At 38.1% G+C, this 12,341-nt stretch overlaps 1 protein-coding gene across 2 annotated transcripts in view; it reads right to left on the reverse strand.

Annotated features, from left to right (window-relative positions):
• The window catches only part of LOC106964832 (voltage-dependent calcium channel subunit alpha-2/delta-1), a 79,817-nt gene extending 68,333 nt beyond the window's left edge, over window positions 1–11,484 (reverse strand). For both annotated transcript variants that reach the window (XM_015060556.1, XM_015060555.1), the window contains exons 1-3: window positions 11,143–11,484; window positions 1,697–1,778; window positions 1,365–1,481 (exon numbers count right to left, since the gene is read on the reverse strand). In XM_015060556.1, coding sequence (XP_014916042.1) covers window positions 1,365–1,481; window positions 1,697–1,778; window positions 11,143–11,231 — 288 coding nt within the window. In that variant the 5' untranslated portion in view covers window positions 11,232–11,484. The remainder of the gene's footprint in view (window positions 1–1,364; window positions 1,482–1,696; window positions 1,779–11,142) is intronic.
• Window positions 11,485–12,341: the final 857 nt, after the last annotated feature.

A 12,341-nucleotide genomic window follows, 5' to 3' on the forward strand; every position in this document is an offset into this window, starting at 1 on the left:
AGTGGTTGTCTGAATGGTTTAAAGCAGTGTTTTTCAACCTTTTTTGAGCCAAGGTACATTATCTTAATTGAAAAAATCTCGAGGCACACCACCAACCAAAAATGTAAACAAAGATACTCTGTAGCCGCCTATATTACATATATAGTCATTCTTATCAAAGCATCTTGAATAGGAATCAAATAAACACAAACATTTACTTTTTATCATATTTTACATTTCTTATTTCAAATTACACTTAACATGTCCACTTCAAAAATACACCTGAACAGTGCCACAACACTGTCGTGTGTGATGTATGAATAGTAACATCACTAACATCAGTGATGCATGAATGATACTATTCATGCATCACTAATTCTCTTGTTTTAATGTAAAATGCTCTGTACCTACTGCCATCTAGTGGTTAAAAAAATACATGATTACGCCGCTAGCCACTACTAACCATGGTTTCGTTCACGCCGAGCTGAAGTGCAGCGGCTCTATTTCCCTCCTGTAGTGGCAGCTCGACAGCCCTCAACTTAAAAGCTGCACCATATGAGTTTGAAAACATTTCTCCGTCGTGCCTGCTGCTAGCATGTGGTTGTTCTAAATGAAAATTAGCACTTTCTTCTTTGATTTCCAATTTTGACTTCCAATGATTCACTTACTGCTAAAGAGTCCCCTGGTGGTTGAAGAAAAATCCACAGAAAAGCCACATGTTCAAAGTGCAGGAAAAAAGTAGCGGCTTATAGTCCGGAAAATACGGTAGGTGAAATTGGATAATTTCCACAGCACACCTGACAATCACTCACGGTACACTAGTGTGCCGCGGCACAGTGGTTGAATAACACTATATTAAGGTATTTTGATGAACAGGACAAAATTTGTTTTTTTTCTTAGTTCAAGTCTGCACCGAGTGTATATCTCAAATACAAACATGAACTAATTTGGATTTTGAAACCAGCAACACAGTAAAAGAGAAACATTGTTTAGACGACCCTTTGAAAACTATGAAAGTTCATGTAGTTTTGCTAATCAAATCTGTATTTGGCCTTTCTGAGTGAGAAATTTCAGCTTTAACATTGATTTGAAACAGACCAATCAATTCAGCTAAGCAAATGAGTGCATAAACCACCAAATTTATGTCACTTAAGAGCATCATCATTACTTCTATTTTACGCAACAATAAATAAAAAATATTGGAATAACAACTGTCACCATCTTACATGTCCAAATCTATGCACAGTTTTGGGAAAGAAAAGGAACAAACTGAAAAATGTTTTCCCTTCCAGCCCTTGTGGAGAAAAAGTTTGTCCTGCACAGCATCAACATCTACATAAATTTGCAAACTGACAGTTGGTTCCCCTGCTTGCAGTGCGTCCTACCTCCAAGGCAGCAGACCTCTTCCGCAGCAGCTGTTCTATATTCCTGGCAGCTCTGGCCACCAGCTCTTCTGCGTCATTTTGCTCCACAGTATAGAGATGCTGATTTTTCAGAAAAATCTAGATGAAAAGACAGCAAACAAGAATATTAGTAATAGGAATTGTCTTTATGCTAGTCAATACGTCATATTTAGAATTATGTGTAAATGTGCTTAAAAATGAATTAAATTAATAAAACATAATTGAATTTGAAGACAGAGAGTAGTTCCATTGTCTAAATGTTAGTCACTGACAGAATATCGCCTTTATAAGAATGTGGTTTTCACACATTTTACCTGAGTGAGGCTCTGCCCTGCTGTGGCTGTGTCTGCCAAGGTGACGAGCTCTTTCTGCATTTGATCAACCCATTCCTTAATCCTGTGGGACAAAGCGAAGCACAGAATCAATCTTGTAACTAAAATGTTACCAGTGTAGAAGAGACGTCAAAAGCTTTCAAGGCACAATTAAACTGTCATTCATGCCGTTCTATACCCATCAAGTGGCTGAAACGTTCAGTCACATCGCAAGGAAATAAACAGGAGCAACAACATTCCCTCCTGCAGGTCAAGCAGAGTGTCATTTAATCTAGCATGACTGACCAGGAACAAATACAAAGTCATTTGATAAAACACGCGTCACCTGCTGCCAGCTGTTGTATTTTCTATCAAAGAGTTCAAACATAAAGTCAAACAATCAGGTAATGGTCAGCCATCAGGGGAAAGTTGTGTGAGGCCATGCTCTGTTATAACAATGTTATCGAAATACAATATTACCACAACACAGGTGCAGCTCAGCTAAATCAAAATACAAATTACTTTTCATCAATTCAGAAGGAGAAAAAAGGACTGGACTGTTGGTAGGTGGTGTAAAGTCCTCTTTTCAGATGAAAGCAAATTTTGCATTTCATTTGGAAATCAAGGTCCGAGGAGCTGAAGAAAGAGATTACAGAGAATCCAGGTTGCACAAGGTGTAGTGTGAAGCTTCCACAGTATTAGATGATTTCAGAAGCCAAGTCATCTGGTGTTGGTCCACTGTTTTTTTATTAAGTCTATTGTCAGTTCAGCCATATAGGAAGAAGTTTGAGTTCTTGGTTCTTTCCTATGCTGACAAACTTTATGGATTCATGTTCCAACTGGACTGGCCACAAGTCCATGCTAAAAGTATCAGCATCTGGTTTAGAAGAGCCCAAGACTTAATCATAAAAATTACCTGAAGTAAACACTGGAAATAATGAACTAATTTAATATAATCACTTTTGACATAAAGCGACAGATTACATGAATCCATGTAATACTCTAGTTTCACTTTTTTAAGTAACATCTGATTAGCTTTTCAGTGATGTTCCAAAAGTAAAAATATCACACAATACTCTGCACATTCTACTACAGCTGCAATGGCAAATTGGTCTATCCATGCCCATGTAATTATTTATTTTTTGACAGTGCGTTTACAGAATAAGTTTATTTGTGAGTAAACGTATGAAAAAAAGTGATCCCTAATATAAATAAAATCAAGAAGAAACAAGAGACAAAAAACATGCAGTGGATGTGGAAAGTTCAGACAAAGTACACTAAAGGAGAAAGATGAAACACTTTGCAAAGTGATACCAGAGGGAATAACACAATGTGAAAAAGCTGAGCAGAGAAATAATAAAAGTCAAGATATTTTGATATTTGACTTACAAACTAGGAAATCCTGTGGGGGATTTAACATCACTGAAGGAATGTTAAACCTAAGCCTTGAAAGTAGTAAAACGTGGAAAATGTGTTGATGTTAATTTGTACATATGAAGCAGTCAAATGTGGATTTAATTCTGCTGGGGCGTCTATTGCTCTGCAATCTTATTTTAATTAAAATGTTGTTTTTCTACATTGTTGAAGCTCAGAAATTGCAGAGGTTTTCTTTTTTATTTCACTACTACCTTGATAAGCTGTTGAGACCATGTGGATCTATTAGATTGTGTCTAATAGGTGGCATCCCTGAGTTCAAGGCCAAAGAAGGTTTCTGTTGGAAATAGTGGAAGGAGGAGATCCAGTAGGAAAACGAGATCCTTTATTTTCACCATTTCACAAATAACAAAAATGCCTCCCCAGCAGTGACTGGGCACTATCTAAATTAAATGTGATGCTCAATTTAATAATTTTAGAAAAATAAATTATTCTTCTTTTTTCCGGCACATATTATGTTCATATGGAGTAGAGTCTGCAAAACGGCAAAAAAACAAACAAAAACAAACAAACAAACAAAAAAAAAACACTAAATAAATTAGCTTCCTTTGCAGATGCATTTCCCTGGTTGTCTACTAGATTTTTTCATGTGAAATCCCCATTCAGCAGGCCCTCACCTTGGCATTTCTCTCCTGAATGTTTCTTTTACTGTATTGCTTCAATGTTTGTTTATACTCTGCATTCTTATTTGCTGCAAGATGTCTATAAAATTTTACACAAAATTGCAAACGATCAAAGGCCATCTTATGTCCACACTTCCAACCATTCATTATTGAGAACATTAAGAAGGGTGTATTTAATGTTAAACACCCTCTCCCCCCTCCCAACAGTTTCAGTTTCACTCCACGTAAGGGGCCTGGTAATTGGCCCCGCACCCCGGCCCGACACTGACTTGTTAGTGGCAAGATGGGTATTTTTTTTTTTCCACATCAAAAAAAGTTCAGTTTTAGGGGATGTGCAATTTCTTTCCAAAAGATACAATTTATAACATAACTGAATAAATACCATCATTTATTACCTGGGTTAAAGCATGTCTTAAACTGATTGCACATACAAACATAATATTCCTTAGTTGCCTTCCTTTCTTTTACTTCTTGTTGTGTCTTACTTTTCTTCACTTCCCTTCTGTCACTGCTCAGTTCTCCACTTGATCCTCTCACTCTTCCATCTTTGTCTCTGAATCCACTAACTGAAGGTGTTTTACTGGGCCTTGGACCCCTAAGACTGAGGCACTGACACACAAACTTTAAGCCATATTTTTTTGTGTGTATGTGTGCATGCATGCTTTTCAACGACCTAGCATTCTTTGCGCCTGATGTTCTTCCTCGAAGCTGCATTTCCATGAATTACTGCATCAATGCTGTGATTCTGTCAAGGTGTTAGGACAGCCCAGGTTACTCAAATAGCAACATGCTACTGTTGATGTCAGACTAAAAGTAATATAGTTGCCATTTCCCATTGAGCTATCCACAAACAATAGCTCAATAAACAATTTTTATTAATTTATTTCTTAAAATAAGGATCCACGATTAGCTCACCATGTTGCCCTAAATATGTTGTAATTTTCCTATTACCTAAGAAATGCTGTTTTTGATACATGAAAACTCATAACTACTTTAAAAATAGTATGTCTTTTGTTATATTTTTTTACCCATGGAGGTCGCCATTTTTTCATTTGCGCAATGCATGCTGGGTTGATGGCGCGATTGGGTCTGTTTGACTGGTGTACATTTAGACAACGCCAAGGTCTATGACCGCGGAAAAGATGAAATAAGTCTGGAACACTTCCTACAAGAAAAAAAAAAAAAAAAAAAAGCGTTGGAGAGAGCCGAACACAACGTCTGGAGGACCAAAACTAACAAATGGTCGTACCTTTAAAAGCTAATGCAGTGTGGCGCCAACCGTTTTTATCCACCAAGCGCCAAAACCCCTGCTAACCGCTAGTGAGTGAAGGACGTTGGAAGAAGCATCCAGACAACTTGAGCAAACGTTTGAAACTCTTTTAAACGATAACGGAGCTACACCTGTTCTAACATACTGAATGTGAAACCAAGGACCCAACACCGGACCGAAGACCAGACCCTAAACAGACCGGACATAGAGCTACTTACACACAGTCCATACTAGAGGTATGGGTCATTCATTGTTTAATTTCTGAAGCTGAAGATGACAACAACAGCAGAAACACCAGCTTCTTCCTCCGTTTGGTCCTCCTCATCTTTCTCTCTTCTGATTTCTACATTCCCATCAATTACAACGCGCTCCGGTTCAAACTGAAAAGCTCTAACGACGTTACTCACGTCACTGAGAGCCGTTCTTCATTGTAAGGGGAGGGGCTACAAACACAGCAGCGCAATAAGCGGCACACGAGAGAAAAACGAGAGAGGGAGGCGTTTCATCACTTTTTCTTTTCTGCTGCTCAGTTCTCACTCTCAGTGCAAGTGCTCTACTTACACCAAATTTTGTTTTGATTAGCATGACAGCTCTGTAGCCAATCACGTTTGAGAGTATGGGATCATACCATTATGTGAAAAACCAGAGGGGAAAGACGGAACAGTCAGGTTAGTCCATCCCCTCATCAATAGACAGTGGTGAGGAGAATGTGTGGCAAAAAAAAAAAAAAAAAAATCATAAATATAACTGACACCTGAAATATAAGCACCATCTGGCTGAAGATTAAAGATATTATCTAATAATAAATTATATGATGTACTTTTAATGTATTAAGAACATAAAGATGGCAGCTGATTTTTGCAGATATTTTTGTGCTACAAACTCACCGGACACTTTTTAGACGCATTTGTTTAATGCTTTGTAACACAAACATTGAATCAGCCAAACACGCAATGGCAACTAAATGCATTCATGCATCCAGACACAGTGAAGACAACTTGGTGCAGTTCAAGCGGAGTGGCCTAATAGGGTATAAAAGATGTTTAATTGACTTTGAATATGACAGGGTTGTTGGTGCCAGACAGGCCTGTCTGACTATTTCAGAAACTACCAATCTACTGGGATTTTCACACACAACCATCTGTTGGGTTTAACAGAGAATTATCTGAAGAAGAGAAATGTCCAGTGAGCATCAGTTGTGAGGACAGAACTGGCTTGATGAGAGATGTCAGAGGAGACTGGGCAGACTGCTTTGATACACGTAAGTAGCTCATTAGCCACTCATTACAACCAAGGTATGTATGTGCAAAAAATCTCAGTGATGCTATACCTGTCAGCTACAAACAGGAAACTGAGGCTTTAATTCACATAAACTCACCAAGTTTGGACAATACCAGCTTAGAAAAATGCTCTCCTTATCTAATGAGTCTTGATTTAAGATGCAAAGATTATGATGTTGTTGAAATGTGGTACAAACACCATGAAAGCATGGATCCACTCTACCTGGCATCATCAGATCAGCTAGTGGTGGTGTAATAATGTGCATTTTTTGGCACTTTTTTGCCCCAAGTGAGGATTGTCAAAACACCCCAGCCTACCTGAATATTGATGCACCACCACATCCATCCCTTTACAGTCACATTGTACCCTTCCTCTCATGGCTGCTGCCAAAAGTATACCATATCCCAGAGTATCTCAAATTAATTTCTTTAACATGGCAATCGGTTCCCTGCTTTTCATTGGCCTCCACAGTCACCAGCTCTAAGTCCAGTGGGGTACCTTTAGGATGCGGTGGAACAGGACATTCAATAGCTTGGATGTTAAAACTGCAGCAATTGAGTGATGTCCATCTAACTAAAATATTCCTTATGGATGATTCTGACATTTTTTTAAATCAGTGCCATAAAGAAGGCAGCTCTGAAGGCAAAATTGGATTCAACCTGGTACTCCCAAAGTGTGCCTTGAATGCAGCTAGTGATATTCAAGTATATTCCATTAGAGCTCTGTAATAAAGAGCTCAGTGTTTTTTCTGCGTTGTATCAACATTGACCTTTCCAAAAGACTGTTTGTGTCTGTTTATCCTCAGATTATGCTGGAGTTATTTTTTTTCTGTTTTGCTGCTTAATGTGTATTTATTGTTTATAGGCATATTAAATCAGTAAATTTGGGTAAATCTCTTCTTTTACACTCTTTGTTTTTTTCTCAAATCACAGTGGACCAGAGTAAATATTGCAATCCAAATGTATTATCCTAAATTTATATTTGATGTGCGAGCAAGTAAGACATTTCTCTTTTTAAAAGGCATCAATTTAATGCAGGTATTTGAAGGGGCACATTATATTTAAATATGATATGTGGTGCACTGCTTCAGGTTTTTCAGAGTAATAAAAACCTTTATGCACATAAATTTACTATTTTGTCTATTATGTCTAAAAAATTATTGGATTATGTTTATTTAGTGTCCCAACAACACTAATAGCAAAATTCCATACATTTTTATATTACTATAAATATTATGAGGTAATACGTACAATCACTTCTTTATTGCTTAGGATGACTCGTGTTTAGCAACTTATGACTGATTGCACGTACAATGGCTATCATAACACAGTGATGCTGAAAGCTAATAAAACGTAATAAAGTTGGTGTGGCTGAGCTGAGGTAGCGAGATTTTTCTGCTCCGGTTGCTGAGCTTTGATTACTGCAGCCTGTGGTACAATGCTGGATAATTAAACACACACACGCACACACACACACATAAACACATCCATATGGCAACTGGGTCAGACATTGCCCTACATTGTTTTTACAGACGCAGGAAGAGCAAATGAGTGTGAAAACAGAACGAGGGGCAGAAACCCAATGCAAGACACAGAGAGACAGATGTTTGTGATATAGTCACACTAGAGCCGGGGGGGGGGGGGGGGGGGGGGGGTGCAATGAGCTGGCCTGTAGTGTGGATCTCAGTGGGCGGCTGTACCAAACTACAGTCTAATTACACATCATTAAAGAAGCAAAGACAGAGGCTGTTCAGTCCAGACAGCAAAACAGAATGTGGCATAAAAACACCAACTAATGCCCGACAACAATTTGAGCTTCTCTGGTCCAGCTCTTAACTAACTACCCAGATTCCACATTCATTTTTTTTTTTTTCTTAAGTGACCCACATACAAAACGGTGCCTAGAAAAGATATGTTTGGACTTAAATCCACTGACCTCCCTGTATGTCCCAATAACTTTTCACAACAGTTATCAATTTGGATTTATAGTGATTCATAAATATAGCCACCACTAATCATTGCTGTTAACACTAAGCTTACTTTCTCATTTGAAAATATCCTCTAAAATGTTGCTCCAGGTCTGTAAGATATTGTAATCTGTTTCATATCCAGAGCTGAGGAACTTAATGGTATTTGAAATTTGCAAAATATCAGATTCTTTCACTTGACAGACAAGCAGCTGCCAAGTTTCTTCCCAGTCTTTTACTGCTTAAACAGAATAATTCAGTAGGGTGCATTTTTGAAGTTTGCTGAGTTTCTTTTTAGTTATTCTGTTTGTGTATGAACATACTTTTGAAAATTGAACATTTCAAACTTCATTACCTTTTCTTTTTCAACATGTTTACCCAGTTGTTTTCATAATTGTATATCTATCTATCTATCTATCTATCTATATATCTATCTATCTATCTATCTATCTATCTATCTAGATCTATATAGATATATATAGATATAAAGGGTTAACTATAAAACAAACATATAAAGGACTGATGCGGTATTTCATTTTTTTGTATTTAGTCTTCATAATTTAGATCATCCTTATTAGTAGTAGCAGTTAATTTTCCAATCTAAAATGATGTCACAAGTCTTGGTGTTACCATAGCTGCCCCATACCTAAGTATTATTCCAGAAGATGTACATTTCATGTAATCTCTTATGACTTGTGATTTTATTTAGCCTAAGAACAGAATAGTGGGTCCTGTCACAAAGCAAAAATACTTCAGGAATAGTTTGAGAATCACAACAGTGGGTTTTCAGATGTTGACTTGGCCTCCACAATCCCTAAATTTCTATCCAAGGACTCTCTGTGGAATGTGCTGCACAAACTAGATCCATGAAGTCACGTCTTCAGAAGTGGACTTAAAGGATTTGGAGCTGCAGTAACATCTTGGTATCAGATATTGGCACACTTTCAGAGGTCGAGTGGAGTCCATATCTCAATAGGCCATACCTGCTTTGGCAGTAAAAAGGGTTTTGAGATTATTTAGTTTCGCTATAACAAGAACAGGCAAAATACTTTTGAAATAATATCTATCATTTTAAAATGGAGATTATTTTTACCTAAATTTGAAATCAAAACAATTTGTCAGCATGCAAATAAAATGGATTTTATGGCGTCATTAAAATTTTGATAATCCATAGTTAAAATAAAATAGTGTCACTTTATTATGTCCATCTGATATAGTTTGTGTTATTTTTGCACACATATATTGTGCTGGCTTCTTTTTTTTTTTTTTTCAAATGAATTTTCATGGAGGGGCACAATATTATACATTTTAGTTGTTCTTCAATTTGCAAAATACCATTTAAACAACCAGCTGATACTAATTGGCTAACTAGTCAGGCTGTATGCTCCATTGGAGCAGTTGACTATTTATAGACAGTGTGTATAGTTTGTAAATTGGACCCCATTTCTTGTATGTAGAAATGGGGTCCAACCGACCCCACACACGTAAAACTTGTGTCATTTGTCATAGTCCTCTACGTTTGCCTCGCACGCACAAGGGCTAAATATCATTCATGATATTCCTTTAGTTTCTTTGCATTCACCAACTGATTGTCAGTACCACAGCTGAATTTTTCTTTCTTGTAAATCAGGTAAGCATGTCGGAGCCATTTTCAGCCAGCTTACTAGCAGTGCTCAGCAACAGGTGACAGATGTGGAGTGCGCAATTTCTCTGTTCCATGCGGCTTTAAATAATTTCACTCACTCTAGCACTTTCTCTCGCACCTCACTAAAGATTTAGTATTTTTGAAACTGTATTTTTTTGGATCCTTTGTATACATTGACATGGATATCAAGGCCATGAACTTTGTTCTGTTGAAATGATCAAATTTCCCCAGGAATTTGCAACTCTATAGGCATCATAAATCGTAGTAGTAATTGGTCTATCATCATTGATAGACATATGAGTAAGAGTGGTAAACACAATAGTTACTATGAATAGATGAAAATATTCAAATTTGGCCAGATATTCAATTGTAATAAGTCCCTTTAAAGGACTTCTTTAATTCCTGGTTTCGCTGGTTTAGCTGAATATGCAGTCTCACCAAATATTCTCAGGATATCAACATGCTGTTCATAGTAAGACCTGGCTGAGATCGAAGTTAAATATGTCCTTGTGATGATAAAGCTTTGTTTGTACCACTGCTTGTGCAAAGGAAGTGTTGGTTTTCTAACTGTGAATTACTATTGAAGCCTATGGGCTGTGACTTCTTGCTGGATCTGTAAAATCCAATGAAAAATTTCACTCCCGCTTGCATTTTTTTCCCTCCAGCACTTGGTATGAATTTCAAGAAGCAAATATGCCCAATTGTTCTGATTGTGAAAATTAGTAAATGGGATATATCTTCAGTTCAAAGTATTTATTGAAATTATGAACGCGTAGAAACAAACCTACAGGAGAGATAGCTCACTGGAGACATGTAAGGATTTTTCCTCTGTCAATTTTAAATACAGCATTAGGCTGGAGGGCAGCGATTGTAACTCCTCTACAACTTCACTGAGGAGCTGTCACGGCTGAGCGTGGCCACCGGCGACAATCTGCCGATTTTGGTGACTAACATTTATCAACGTCAGGATGCGAGCAGACAGGGCTGAGATGAAATACTTTCTGCCATCAATGTGTCTCTCTAAAGATGACCATCGGCGCATGAATGAACCGGGCAGCCGGACATCGGTCCCCGGTCTCACGCCCACGCAGTCAGAGTGGCTCATTAAAAATATAAATAAAAATCGCAGCCCTTAAACCTACTGTGAAGCTGAAAGAATGAGCGCTTGCAACAAGCAGTCTGGCAAAAACCTTAAAGCTCGAAACAGGATTACATGGGGGCTATACTTACATGAGCTGTGTGGGGAACTGGGATGGCAAACAGCCCTCCTGCCACAGCAGGAGCAGGAACAGCCAGGTTCGTACCCTGCAGGTATCCATTGTAAAGGGGAGAGAAAAAGAAGGGGAAATTCCCCGATGTGCGTCAGTATCCAATCTGCTTCGCTTCCCCGCCGCCGCCGCCGCTGTCGCCGATGAATGGAGCGACTTGCGCAAGCGGCGCAGCCTGTTCCTCCCTCACAGATTAACAAACCCTGACACCTTTAATCTGATGACTCGGCCATCCTGCGCTCTAACAGGTAGCTGAGCCGGAGATCTCAGGCTGCTTCTGTCTCACCCTCCCTCCTTCTGCCCGCTCTGATCGGCGAGAGGAGGGAGAAATAAAGCAAATCTTGTCATGTTATTCTTTAGTTTAACTAAATGCATTTTAACATTTCTTTTTATTTTATTTTATTTTATTATTTTTTTATTTTTTTGGAAAAATATTGAATTAACTGTATAATATGTTTCCAAGGAAACTTCAGAAACGTATGTAATACCTTACCTTGCCCTCCTGGTGTGTTCTACAGCATCCCATGTTGTCACTAACAAATTGCTTTTTCTTTCTTTTGTTTGTATGTTTTTTATTTTTTTTATTTTATTTTTTATTTTTTGCTTCCCTATGAAGAAACACCTGACTACCACCCACACTGGCAAACGCATTCTGAATACAGAATCAGGGCTTTGCTTTTTAAAATGCTATGCAACATTTCAGCATTTGCAACAGGCAGAGACAGATGAGACTTTACAGAGGTTGATTGCAAAGCCTTCAGTCGAAAACATCAGATTGAGGGACAAGATGTATCGATTTGACAGATTTTGTGAAAACAATATGAGAAAAAATATAATAACAGCTTAGTGAGTCTCAGAGTCATCCATCATAGCTGCTTTAGGAAATTAGATTTGGAATATTTGCTGCATATTCTCGCGCTTCCTTTTGTCTAGTCTCCTGAAAAGAAGAAAGTTTTTTTTTTTTTTCTTTCATTATGCTGCTAGTTCAAGTAATACAAATATTTTTATAAGGAGCAAGTTTACTCCATGGGTGTTGTAGTTGTGTGCTCAGGGGTTTATGTGTCTTATTCCGACCTGGAGGGAGGGCAGGGCAGCAGAAGCAAGATGCTTGGGGATTTGGTTATCAATCGTTGCTTGGCAACCACACACCATCCTCTCATG

The sequence above is a fragment of the Poecilia latipinna genome, unplaced genomic scaffold, assembly GCF_001443285.1.
Source record: "Poecilia latipinna isolate Pla-1442-1.1 unplaced genomic scaffold, P_latipinna-1.0 Scaffold1725, whole genome shotgun sequence".
Classification (NCBI taxonomy): domain Eukaryota; kingdom Metazoa; phylum Chordata; class Actinopteri; order Cyprinodontiformes; family Poeciliidae; genus Poecilia; species Poecilia latipinna.